The 13,945-nt window shown below is 39.9% G+C and overlaps 1 protein-coding gene across 2 annotated transcripts in view; it reads right to left on the minus strand.

The window, feature by feature from the left end:
* The window catches only part of DOCK1 (dedicator of cytokinesis 1), a 298,286-nt gene that overhangs the window by 45,082 nt on the left and 239,259 nt on the right, over positions 1-13,945 (minus strand). For both annotated transcript variants that reach the window (XM_062580681.1, XM_062580680.1), the window contains exons 38-40: positions 11,356-11,475; positions 3,099-3,188; positions 464-568 (exon numbers count right to left, since the gene is read on the minus strand). In XM_062580681.1, coding sequence (XP_062436665.1) covers positions 464-568; positions 3,099-3,188; positions 11,356-11,475 — 315 coding nt within the window. The remainder of the gene's footprint in view (positions 1-463; positions 569-3,098; positions 3,189-11,355; positions 11,476-13,945) is intronic.

The raw sequence follows: 13,945 nt of genomic DNA on the forward strand, positions 1-13,945 counted from the left end.
CTTGCAAAAAACCCTTGCCAATAGCATGTAGAGAAAAGCAGTAGTAGTATACAAAGCCGACGCCGTGACATTCAACTTCCATTTTAGAGACCTTGCTGGAAAGGACACCCAGGTGAAAATATGATCACGTACAGAAAGACTTCTCTACCATTCACATCTACCTGTCAGGCAAAAATTTCACCATTTCACAGGTTTTATAGACTGGCAACATCTTCATTTCTAGCAATGTGAATCCTGAAGAAGTGTAAGGTATTGGGTATGTTTGAAGAAAACGCTTTTCTACAGAAAGTCTACTAATTCCATACTGGAAAAGAAAAACTAATGTCTGTTTTATAGAGCTACAACACAACCACTACAGGCAAAGCAGTGTCAGATAGTCTGTAAATAACATACTGGTATCGGTAATTCCTCCAAATGAGGCGAACTCTCTGGCTATCATCCAGGGAAAAAGGTGAACACTTACCCTTATGAATGTTGGAAACCCTTGGCCATAGTATCCAACAGCAAAATAATCTGGTTTAGGTCTTATCACTTTCACAATGTTTTCATAGAACTGGGCTTGCTTCCTCTGAAAAATAAATAGAAGAAACACATTTAATCACTCATGCTTTAAAGCAGATTTCCTATGCTTAAGTCAGAGCTGAAATTCGAAGGTAACAGCTGCCTCTTATTTGCCCCCTTTTGTTCACTTTTCTAACAGACATTAACTCAAGTTTTGAAATATTAGACTCTGTATCCATTCTTTTCATGCTCATCTTGGTGAAGCTCAGTATTTAATCCCGAGCTCTTGAGGAAGCTGCAGAAATTGCAAGGCAGCGATTTGGCTCCCTGCGGCGACAGTGCTGACGCCCCAAACACTGCGCCTCCCTCGGCAGGCGGGACGGCGGCACACACGGCTTGGGAGTGCAAATATTATAAACTGCTTACTGCTGAAGTTAGCTCATCTCCACACTACTGACTTCTCGGTTGTCAGCTGTTGCATTTCGTTACATTTTTCTAGTATTTCCATTCCATATTTACAACTATTTACTTGTGTATGGAAAGCATGCAGTTGAAAATGGAAGAAAAATACAACTTTTGGAATAAATACACACATGGCAGGCACCATCTGTTTTCACACTGGAATCCTTTATCTCAAATGATGAAATAATAACAAACATACAGATTTAAATGATCTCTTCATTAACTTATGTTTAGCCTATTCCATTCCGTATGAGAATGAATTCCGATTTTGGGACAGCTTATTACTCCCGTACGACAGATAACAGTAAACGGCAAGAAGACTACAACGATCCAGATCTGCCGTATGTATCTCAGTTCACCTGTAGCAAAACTACTTTTTTTTGTGAATTGTCTCAGAGTCTAATATTTAATATTGCTCGAACAAAAGAGACAATAGGGAGAACCGGAAGAAACAAAAACCTTTTAATTTTATTGCGAGGAAAAAAGGAGAGCTAGAATGCACCAGTGAGAAGAGCCTGTGAGATATGTAAGACTGGAAATTGAATTTTGATCTTTCCCATATCATGGGTCAACATCCAATGCGCTATGGTATCAACCGTTGATACCATATTCAGTTTCTCCTGCTAAATAAACAGGTAAACTCAGTTCTTTGGCAAGCAAGCACGAGAAGAGCGAGTTCTACATTTCCCGTGTTAGAAATGGGCACGCTTCCTTTACACGGGCAAATGAGCTACATCAGGTTTATTCCACTGCATCTCCTGAAATTATTTCACTTGATGTAAATAACGACATAGGTAGTGCATGAGAGAAAAGGAAAAAAAAATCCATCACTCAATGTTTTTGGCCATCATCTACAACGTACAAAGTGCAAATTCAAGGTTCTGCTCGAAAGAATGGATAAAGTATGATAAAGAGCGGTTGCCTCAGTGACAAAAGCTTTTCATATTTCCATTTGTAAGCATAAAGATGACGGAAAATTACCAGGAAGGGACTCGGACATTAGCTGTCTACTGATGAATGATCTTATCTGACAAACGACAATAACCTCTAGCTGAAGAAGAACTTTCATATCGAAAAGCAGCATATTCAATATTGAAGGCAGCATCCTGGGCTCTGGGGTCAGCAGCACAGCCAGCAGACCAGTGAAGGCTCTTCTTGAATAACATAGCACCTACAAAATCTGTACATCTTTTACCGCCTGGAACAAAGAGCAACGTGAAACCAGGCTCCAGGTGCATTGGCTAGGTAAACAAATACAGCCAAAAATAACCACAATATAGTTAAAATGCCTGTTACCAGAGAAAGATGACCCTCAAGAAGGGATATAACAAAAGAAAAGGACTAAAGAAACCATAAAATTGGGAAGGGTGAGATTTCCCTGTTTTCTCCAACAAATGCTTTTGGAGAGATGGCCCCTAGGCAACCTCAAGCTGAGCATCAGTGGACGAACAGGGTGCAATGACACCATGTTAGTGTCCAGCTAAAATAGACCAGGATAAAGCAGAGAAGCAATAAAAAAGTTAAGGAAGAGGTAATCTGGTGAGTGCAAAGGGGAAAAAAAATGAGAACAAAACGTATCAAAAATTTGAAAGCCAAAAATTTTCTGAAACAAACTGGAAACATGTACCAACTTGTGTGAACTTGGTTGAGATGTACGGACTGAAAGTGACAACTGCCATTTATCTCTTTGGAGCAGAGCATGCGAAAAAAGGGTGCAGGCATAACGAATGGGTAATGTCAGGGCAAAAATAACCAACTGTAGACGTGAGTGCTTGGGGATTATTCATACCTAAAAAAAGAAATGTGAATGTGGAAAGATACTTGAAAGAGAATGGGGACATTTCATGTTCCCATCTATATTTAAATTCCAGATTTTCTTTTATACCCTAAATAAATCAGCTTAACAAGTTTGCATTTTTTTTTCATCCAGGTTAAAAGCATATATATCAATATATCCTTTTCAGACACATCAGTGGTAGTCAATTAATCAGCATTTGTCCCAAACCCCCCAAACTAAGCATCTATTTTTGCATGTTATTAACATAAGAGAAATTTTCAATATTGTTCTAAAAGCTTAAAAATTAAAATCTCGAAAATCTGTTACAGTGTATATGTTATTTTTTAAAAAAACCTACCAGTAGTTCACTGAGTTGTTCATAATCAAACATTTCATTTTCATACTGTTCTGCAAGTTCTTTACCCAAGGCAATGGCCTCTTCCCACATCTGTTGGGAAAAAAATACCAAATAACAAACAAAAACCCTTAATTACACACCTTGGTTAAGCAACAAAACTGGAATAAAATAAATTTTAATAAAGCACCGTAAAATGTATTGTGTCACATGCCTCAAAACACTGTGTGTAAGACATGTGAAGTAGCTGTGGGAGCGTTACCCACACATGTCTCTCTTGAACGCAAACCAAGTAAAATGATCAAATTATTTCAGAAATAAAATGACTCCGGCTAGTCCCACTTGAGATCCAATAATGTGTAAACGTGGCCTGCCCAGCAAGAAACCCAGAACCTAGGACTTCAGATAAATGTTGTTGATTGATTATAGTTTCTAATCACCCTACGCTCTCTAATATCTATAATGTATATTAGACAGGACAGGCAATTTGCAGATACTGCTTTCAACAAATATTCATTATATTTCCATAGGCTCTTTTTCTTCTCTTTTTCTTCAACCATGAAATTCAGCTGCTGTCTCAGCTGACCCAAAGTAATTTAACAATATCCTTCAGCTCTTCAGAAGCCAAAAATCTTAATGAGGAGCAGTAAGAATGTTTTTAAATGTGTATTTTTCATTTTTTCTGCTTTGAATGTAAAGCACCGCTCCAAAAAAGGTGCTTAAATTAGCACACCAGGAAATCCATGTTCTGTCTCTGCTGCTGAAATTTGGCTGGCAACGCTGACTTCACTTTGTTAAAAAAAAAAAAAAAAAAAAAAAAGGAGAAAGAGAGCTGGAATAAGTTATAAATCAATTTGTTTCATATTACTCTTCATCTTAAATTTAAATTCCCTTTCCATACCACCTAATACTTTTCTCAGTATCATGCCACACATTGCTTGCCTTGGTGAAATACAGGCTGCGGCTTTGAAGAGCATGAGGCCAGAAGGTTGAGTTTCAGACAAGGCATCACCAGCTTTCTAGAGATGACAAGAGCTAGATGCTGGGAGGAGAGCTGAGAGAATGGCACCCAGGGAAAACTTCACGACTGCAACTAATTCCTGTGTCCGTCCCACAGAGACCTGCTTTACTTCACTGCATAAACCAGAAGCATTCTACCAAAACAAAAAAGGCCCCCCAAATACCCCAAATACACAAATGAAAAAATAAAATCCCATGGCTCAAAGCTAAAAATAATAAATGTTGGGTAAATTTTCTTCACCTTTCGATCTGCAAATTGAAATCATGTTTACTAATATTTCAAGAGAATGTGAAAAATAAAAGACCTTTAGGAAATTTCCTAATTCTAGTTGTTAGGGCTTTAAAAACCAAACCAGATCACTTAAGTCATTAGACTCGTTGTATTATTGTGAATGCTGGCAACACTGACCTTATCTGTGTACCAGCTAAGGGGTCAGACGGACCACTTGGACACGTGGTTGATACTCTCAAAGTCAGGGAAGCAAGAAAAAAAATACGGGCCAGGAACTTCACCAGAAGCTGCTGGTAGGTGAGAAAAGGGAGCTTCTGAATCCGAAAGAAAAATATCTCTCTGACCCTAGGAAAGAACGAATGTGTTTTCTCCAACAGGACGGATGCTTGGGCAAACGGCAGTTGAATGGTGACATAATTTAATTCAGAAAGGAGACAGGAGCTCATGAGATGTTGCTTCTGCTACCTACATTGACTTATCTTCGTGACTTCAGGTGATATTTGAGTGGTTATCTGATTTTTCCCATTGCTACAGCAGGGTTCACTATATTATTTTCCTAGAGAGGAGGACTGGAACGAGCATGAGTTACCTAGTGTTTATAAAGTGCTTTGAAGATGAAAAAATGCATCAGGATGACTGATCACCACCACCAGAATAAGGAATCCACATCTGCAGACAGTCACAGGGCAGTTCTTACACTCAGGAACAGAACTTTTGAAAATGGAAGATTTGCAAAGTTTTTACCCATATTGTATGCCTAATCTAGACTCTATTATCTCTAAATAAAATTAACATGACTTTGAGAATAAAGGAATATTTAGTGAAAAAATGAGCATATTCTTACATTTTAGCCTAGATTAATTTTGGCTCAGAGGAGCAATATATTACCACTTTATAGAAAGTAAACGAATATTCATAGTTGTTTGGTAAGTCAGCAAGCGAACCCTTTTAAAAAATCATTTAACCTTTCTCCGCTTTGAATGCCGCCTCCTTTTCAACTTCAGTCACCCGTAACTTCTTTTGCACACTTTCATTTCAAAGAAAATAGCATTGCCGTAATTTTCGTTGCATCCGTTCTCTCTTTGCACCCTCCAAATTTAACTAGTCGCCCTCCAAAACAGAAGCACCCCTACTCTCCCTGCCTTGGCGAACACAGTCATGGATGATCCAAGTCAAGCGGCTTCGAGGCAAAAAGGACTCAAAATAAATGGCAGTCCATATCGTTTTAGAGTTGCACCAACGTTGCAAACACCCTGGCTCAGTTCTCCTCTTGCACCGAGAATCAGCACGGACACTGCAGCACGGCGCAAGCGTCGCCGCGTCCTGCCACGCGACCGGGGCTACGCAGCCCTCCTGCTCCCAGGGCGGATCAGAGCCGCTCGTCCCCGCGCTGTCGCTGCTCTTTATATCACCGCGGGGCCCGGAAGCCCGGGAAGCCCCGGCCGGCACCGTGTCCGTATGGACGTCTACGGCAGCGCAGCGATGCTCAGGCACTACCTGGAGCCAAGGGGCAGGCATAGCTGTAGATCCTATACTGACTTTTATAAATATTACAGATCAGGGAGCCTAAAAAATGCATCCACAAGTTAAACATGATATAGATTTAGTTTATCTCAAATACACACCCAGCAGTCGCACAATCCCAGCGTTCTTCCTTTCAACCTTTCCCTTACCTGTAACTGCAGCTGAATAGGGGAAAAAAACTGGATACTATGAACAGCATTTGTTTCTGACTTAAATTACTGAAATTACTTTTAACAAAATTCTCTGAAAGTTAGTTTACAAGTTACACTGATTGTATTCTGTAAGATCAGTTTTAAATGGAACACCGCTAGGTATAAATCACAGATTAAACCACTCTTTTGCTATTATACTACAAACACGCGATAGAACTGCCCAGCTAGGGGATAAATCTTTCAATTTTTGCCTATGTCTAAACTTCCTCTAGCCAAGGAATTTGAGTAAACGACTCATTTTTTGTTGCTGCTACTTCTTAAAAATCCTTCTCTGCTCTAGCATCTCTCTTTTGAAATCCAATTGTCCAGTTCAATCCTGCAAAGGAGTGCTGAGGAGTTGTATTATAAGACTCAATTTGTAAAATGTCAAGTGCCCTGAACTTCCAAGGTCCACAAGTCAATTAACCACTTGGCTTTTCTCTATATTGTTTGTTCAACTGGACTAAAATACCTGCAGTGTTGCTGTGCAGAGAAATAGGAAAATAAAACCAAACTCAGTAATTTATTTTTAACGTCACAAAGCAAACAGGAACAGTGCCTTTAAAATACCCTGCACAATCCTCTGAAAATTTTCTCTACTTACTACAGAGTAAATTTATTCAGGTGAGGACAGCATGGTGGTGGCAAAGGATTCTGATAAATGTAATCTATATTCTTGAAGGTCAATAACTCCCCATCTGCTGCCTCACAGATTTCCCGCACTGGAACTTTTCCCAGGTTTGCCTAGGACATGGCAGGTCTTCTGGAGGAACGAGCCGTACAGGGAGCTACAACACAGGATTTCTGTGATGTACAGCTCATTAATGCAAGAAACAATTCATCTGGAGAGGGTACAAGCGAAAGGTTTGTGATATTGGAAGAAAAATGCTTCTTTTATGCTAAAGCCTAAGAAAAATATGCATAACCTAAATTTAGTTGTGCGGACACAGGCTGCAAATTTTTATGGGGAGGACTTTGAAGATGCAGGAGGAGATCTTTTCATGGAAAGATTTGCAATTTAATTTATTTTTGAAGTTCAGATTACTCGCTGCCCAGAAAGAACTGCAGCATCCAACCTCATTTCTGAGTTCTTTAATAGCAGGAACGGAGGATCTTAGGATAGTTTTTAGCTCCTGCTGAGTTAATAGCCAATAAAAATGAAATATTCAGGGATAAGAATATTATCATGCAACATTTGGAAGTATTAGGGGAATTATAAACACTGTCTAAACTTCAGAAAATATTAGATAACTGTTATGAAAGCTTAATATTCTTAACGAAACATTAAAACGCTATATTTCTCCATTGTTAGCACTGTATTTAAGAAGTGCAAGATGGTTGGAAACCCTTTAAAACAACTTGCTGTCGTCACCTGGAAAGTGATCACACACCGTATCTTTGATCTCTGAAGACAGTCTGCTTTCTGCATGGGCTTAAGATCTGAAGCGAGATATAAGCTGGACATAAGCCTTATACTGACTCTTTGCAAACAGGTAAATTTCTCCAGTATCCTGTTAGCTGGAAAAAAAAGGCATTTCTTGCTAGGTCTCATGAACTGCAAAAGGCATTGGGAGGCAAAAACATGGCATTTACTGAAAAATTTTGAAGATTTTGTGTTTTGTGGCTCCTGCAAAACAGCAAAAGCTTTTGGGAAAGAGGAGGGGGAAAGAAGGAGGGCAAGCGAGCAATGTGCGGTTATTTATTTTTTTCTCTCTGGGATGAGCACTTTTGGTTTCTGAAGTAGCCGTGGAAAACAGCTGATTTATGGACTGCGGCAGCCACCGGCAAACGCGAAACGCTACCGTGTGTACGTTTTACTGCGAAGGAATCAGAATGCTGCTGCTTCCCTTGGAGCTGCAGAGACCACCTAAGTCTGTTCATAAATGATGCCTCTGTCAATGACACCAGACTATTTCTTGGCTTCAGGAATATATTAGCGTTGACTAACACCGATGGTTCCACGTAGGCGAAATTTCACCCCACCTGCCTTTATTTCTGCCACTATTTTTTCTTCTCATCATGATACGCTCAAGCCTAGCAATTTTTAGCAAAGTCCTTGGATTAAGTGCTTTATTGGAAATTACAAGGCTTCAGCAAAACATAGCGAGACAGAGCAAACACTTCGGAGTGGTTCAAAGGATAAGTTAGACTGCAGTGATAAATGTGAAGATAAAGCTTTAAAGGGCAAAAGTCCAGAGAGATGAAGATGAGACTGAAAAGCGCAACACAAAGAAGGAGAATGATCTAGGGGAAAAGGAAAACTATGCAAACGCTAGGGAAATGTGGAAGGAAGAACATATCATTTTGGAAAGGAGGGGCTTAGAAGGGTAATGAAAAGCACTACTGAAACAGGAATCAAATTCATAAAGTAGGAGAGCAAAACACCGAAATTGTAGCTGTGAATGGTAATTTAATAAAGGTTAAGGATGTGCTTCAGCTTTATAAAATATTGTTTTCAGGCCTGAAGGTCAAATATAAGTCAAAAAGCAAAACTGCTAAGAAAAAATCTATTAAAAATGAAAATCCGAACAAGGAATACTAGATGTGCCTCAAATTACAAAAGCAGGACATTCACGGCAAAGGGTAGTATTCTGCGCTCAACCAAAATGATATTCAGGGAAAGCCCCCACTCAGGCTTATTATATCCTGAATCTCTCAGGTACTTCTGGTCTAGAAGTGGTACCTTTCTGTGCACCGCGAATACAAACGATTATACCTTCCCGCAAATTCACCCCACTGTGAACGTGAATTTTGGGGAAGTTTCGTGGTTGTTCTTGGTTGTTCTATGCAAGAAAAAGAAAGGGGACCGTGATTGTCGAGAGGTTGAACTATGTCTCCCGTTACACAAAATGCCTATGTTTTAATACCAAGTGCTGCCTTTTGAGAAATCCCCCTCCTCGGCTCCCCGCTACGCTATGCTTCTAGGCACGTTCACCTCTCCCCGCAGGTCCTCGGCTTCCCATCAGTCTCACGGGTGGGAGGGGAAGCAGAGGGGAAGGAATTCTTACAGCCACTTTAAATGGAAAACCAAAATTATGGAGCGTCTGTAAAGGCTTGGAAGTAGTTCCGTGCTCTTCAGTGTAAAAAGGCCTTTTAACATCTCTTATAAATTTACGGGAAGAGAAAGCAAAGTGGTGGGATCAACACAGAGTGAACCGTCAGGCAGAGACAGCTGGGCAAGTCTGGTAAAAGATGCGAGCGGGTTAGTGTATCTCGCAGTAGTATTCCAAAAATGCACAGCAAGTGCTGTTTCAGATGTGTTACTCCTCATGGAACAGCACAGTTTAAGCAACCGCCAGACTAAATTTGCAAACTGCGTCGGTAAACACAAAAAGTTGATCTAACCTCATGTAAGCACATCCCAAATGAGAGGATTATCTTAACTCTCAGAGGAAAAATACCTTAATTCTACTGCGAAAGCCTTAGCTTTGGATTTCCTGACTTCTGAAAATTCAGGGAAGATATTCATATTCTCAATGTATATTGAGTTTTTTTTTTCTTTTCATTGAAGGGTATGAAAAATTGTTATCACCAGCTCAGCTGATGAGGAAAAGAGTGCTTTAAAAATAAATTGTTTGCTCACAAAAAAAATTAAGCAGGAATATTATGACCTAAATCGTGCAAAGGAGATGGGATTAAGCAATTACAGTGGTTCCCTTGATCTCACAGTCCACAAAAAAATCTTAGAATAATGAAGACTGTTTATCTAAATATGACAGAAAGGGGTAGACACAGAACTTTCAGTGCTATTTCTTTTGAAAGCAGATAGGTCCTCCTCTTATTTCTAGCTGTACAATCTGAAAAAAAAAAATTCAGAATGGTTGCTCAGCCCAACAACGGTCTCTCAAGCGTAGATGCCTTGCTGTGTAATGTGGCACCCGATGGAAAGTAAGCAGCAGGTATTTTGCCTGCTGTTTATATAAACAGCTCATTAGTGCTATCAGCAGAAATGGGCGCATACAACCTTAAGATAGATTGTTTTCAGTACAGATGAAAGGAAACTATAGCTTTTAATTTACAGCTAAAATGTAGTGGCCTGGCATTCAGAAGAGCAATTCCCATCGACTGTATACAGCATCATAAAAGAGTAACTGCAAACCTATAAAAATGTAAAGCAACAACATAAAGATATGCAACTTCTGACTTTTCCTTTCTGGAGAGAAGTGTAATATTAAAATCAATCTACTTTTAAATCAAATATGACCCAAATTATAATTAGGTTCTTCTTAACAGTTGTTAAAGAGTTAGTAAAAGTTTTATGGAAAGCAAAAGTGTGCCATGGAGATAAATACTATTCCTTGTACATGCACAAAGGCACCTGGCACAGACAGCTACAAGACACAGTCACACTCCTCCTGTTCGAGTAGCCTGGCCCTGTGACCATTTAGAATTAAAACTTGCTAGCATCATTTAGTAATCATTTCTAAACACGGCATTAAGTTAGGGTATACTGTTTGACCGTTTAAACAAAGTTTCTACCAAAATATTAATATGACTTGGCTAAAACTCACTTGGTAATACGGGGTGGCTGGATAACATTCAAGTTCTCCCAGAAAACGACATTTTCATTTGCACTACGTTGATGCAACAAAAATTGGTTTTAAAAACCTGACTTTATGTTTCTGAAATATTCTAGTGCAGAAATTTCCACCTCTGTATTTAAACATTCTGTGCATGAAATGTCCAGACATGGATATGTCTCTTATTTGTTCTGTCTACTGAGCTACAAACCCTCATCGTTGAGGACAGGTAACACCCTTCCCACCATGCAACGTCAAATCCAAATTCATCCTGCAGAAGAGAAACAACTGCAAAGAAATAGTCTCGTGTGATCGTTCTCTCCTCCACCTTTTTATGGTAGGAACCACACAGGCATCCATTCTCTGAGCAAATTATTTTGCATACACAAGAATAAGCCAGGGCAGCTGAAGCACTAGCCAGAATAGCTGTAACAGCACTAGCTATTGCAACTGCTGAAGAAAATAAATTCCCCCAAATGAGATGCATCACTACCTATTTTCCCCCTCTCCATAGCATTGTATGCACATATATTTATTCTTAACACAGCACTTACAAATGTACCATTGATTTTTTTTTTTACTATTACTTTTTCGGTACTATTATCTTTAAGTGCTATCGGGCAGACTGTTTAAATAAAACACTCCAAATCATAACTTATAAGAGGTTTAAAGCTCCCTGAAGGTCACTTGATGCAAGCTGTGTTTACTGTTTGACTTCCAGTTAGAGAAAGAAAAGCAATGAAACATATTTGGGCTTTTTTCTTCCCTTTTACCTTGCCCTTGTCAAAGTAATGGATAATTTCTTGATACAGCTGATCTTTTAACTGTCCTTGAGTAGCTGCCTGGTATCCATCCCGCTGAGTAAGGTGTGCTGCGCACGCTTCTTCTGACCACTAAATAATACAGGAAAAAAGAGGAGAAAAATGAAAGTAAATCAAAAGTGATGAAATGTGGCAGTAAAATTAGGCTAATTATAATACACATTTTGATTTTAAAAAGTGATACCACAGCTCACGCAATAACCAAGATTTTACTGCAGTTGTGTAATTTGATTCCTTGGGCGCAAGGATAATTTATTTGAATGCTGTAATTAGAGGCTAATTACATTTATCAGCTGAAAGGAACCTTTTTGAAGTGGTTTCCTCTCCTCCCCAACGCATTCGATTAGACTGACCTTGGACTGCTGATTGGCACAGCCAGCTAGATATCAAATCAACATTAGCAGGTTTTTGCTGGGAGAAACCCTGAAGCCAAGCTACATCAATGCAAGTGGAGAGGGCTGTAGACAGAGCAGTTCAAGAGCTAAGCTCCACTGGGAATCTCTGGAGACATGGAAAAGAGCAACTAAAACTATAAAGCCTGCTTGTAGTTGGACGCTCTTGCTCTTCCAGCTTGCTGGAGGATTTGACCATGAGATGAACCCTGAAGACTGTGACAGTAAATAACTAGTGCTGTTGGTTCACTGAACGCCTAGATCCAAGCGGACCGAATAATTCCCTATGGCTTTCTCTCCAACACTGGCATGGCCTAAGGTCCAGCGAGGCAAAGCCGACACCACTGGACTCCAGTATTCACACCAGCTCTGCCTCTTCTCCCTTCCCTCTGCCCACGCCTGCTCCCTAACTGGATACGAGACAACACTGGAGCCTCTTCCCTGCTCAGGATGGTAACGGTATATCCTGCCTCTACACGGCCATCTAGCCGCACACGGCTGCCAGGAAATTAATACCTCTGAGGCTCACAAAACTCCATCAAATCAAATGAAATTTGTCACTCATTGCAAACGAGCCAGGACAGGAGCTTCAATGTGACTTGTTGCCTTAAGAAACCAAGTCAAAAAAAAAAAAAAAAAAAAAAAAACACAGTTAAAAGAACTGCCCCCTTTCTCCTCTAAGGAACAAATTTGCCATAGAAGGAGCATTGCCTACAGAAATAAAATGGCATAACCTTCAGACAGGAACAAACCCATACAAGGATCAGCAATTCACAGATTTATTCACAGCATTAGTCAGTGCTGTTATATCATCTAGTTTTAGCTTCTGCATATTACATTTTACCTAAATTACTTCTTTATTTGGCCAAGATTTTTGTGCCTGACTAAAGTAGAATTTATGTTTGGCTACAGTATATCTTACAAAATCTTTTTTTTGTCTTTTTCTGGAAACAAGAAGGAACGAGGACTACAGCCCAGCCTTTGGTAGTGTCTTCCCGTGGTTATACACTATGTGATGTAGATGTGTCTTGACGACAGTTTCAAACTTTTAGTTCCTAAGTTGCCTTGGAAGGCTCTTTAGTATTATTTTCTTCCCCTGAAGACAGGCACGTGGTGCAAATCAGGTTGATCTCTTTTTGACAGGCCAGCCAGAGAAAAATTTCTCACGGACTGCAACTTTTTTCCAGTTCTCGCAGGGCCGCGCTCTGCCAGAATCGCGGCCGCTATCTCAGGACACAGCCCTCTGGCCTTCACTCGGCGACCACACAGGCCTGACTTACGATTTGGCCATATTCTAACAGCCCACGTTTGAATGCAACCTTTCCTCTGAAGACCTAGCCTCTTCTCTGCAAGACAGGATGCTGGAACATAGGCTAGAATTTAAATGCAAGTGATCTCTTAGAAGCTTTTGCAAAAATAGATGTTTTTTGTACAGTAAAGCCATGTTTCTGAGCAACTCAAACTCCATTGCATCCTACAACGCAGTAACACTTTTTTTTCCTCCAATGTCAATATCTTCTATTAGTTTTCAGCATCTTCATCTTGAATAACTGGGTTAAAACCAAAATTTAAGCCTCTTCTCCAAAGTGCGGTTTGTCAGCTTGCCGTAATCTGGTGAAAGCAACGCTGACTCGCTCTCCACACAGACAGCGTTCCTGCAGACAAAAAGGTGAATCTCTCAAAAGCCCTAATTCTTGACCGAAATGTGATCCCATTAATATCAGTGTGATGAAACATATGCCAGTGCTGTGTGCCATTGAAAAACCTGTCCTCAAGCTATGACACAGAAATCCAGGGACACCCAATAGCTTCAAGTTACCCGCCGCAGGGTTTCTTGCTGCTGCTCTGGAAGCAATCCGGAGCTCCTCTGTCCACTCCCCACTCATGGTAACGACAGCATATTACTTTAGATAGCTCAATACTCACTCATCCTAAAGTATTTCCAAATTACAACATATGTGTATTTACAAATAAGCACACAATACTCTCCTGAGTTTTGAGAAGCCAGGATAAATACTACCATTATGCTTCCCATCTTCTATTGCTTTGCATTATAAAAGAAGAAAACTGGGTTTATTTGGGATATTTTTTCAAATAAATAAAAGGAGTAAATTAAGATACTCATGCAGTCTCTGAAGATATGCTGTAAG

The sequence above is a fragment of the Rhea pennata genome, chromosome 7 (assembly GCF_028389875.1).
Source record: "Rhea pennata isolate bPtePen1 chromosome 7, bPtePen1.pri, whole genome shotgun sequence".
In the NCBI taxonomy this organism is placed as follows: Eukaryota; Metazoa; Chordata; class Aves; order Rheiformes; family Rheidae; genus Rhea; species Rhea pennata.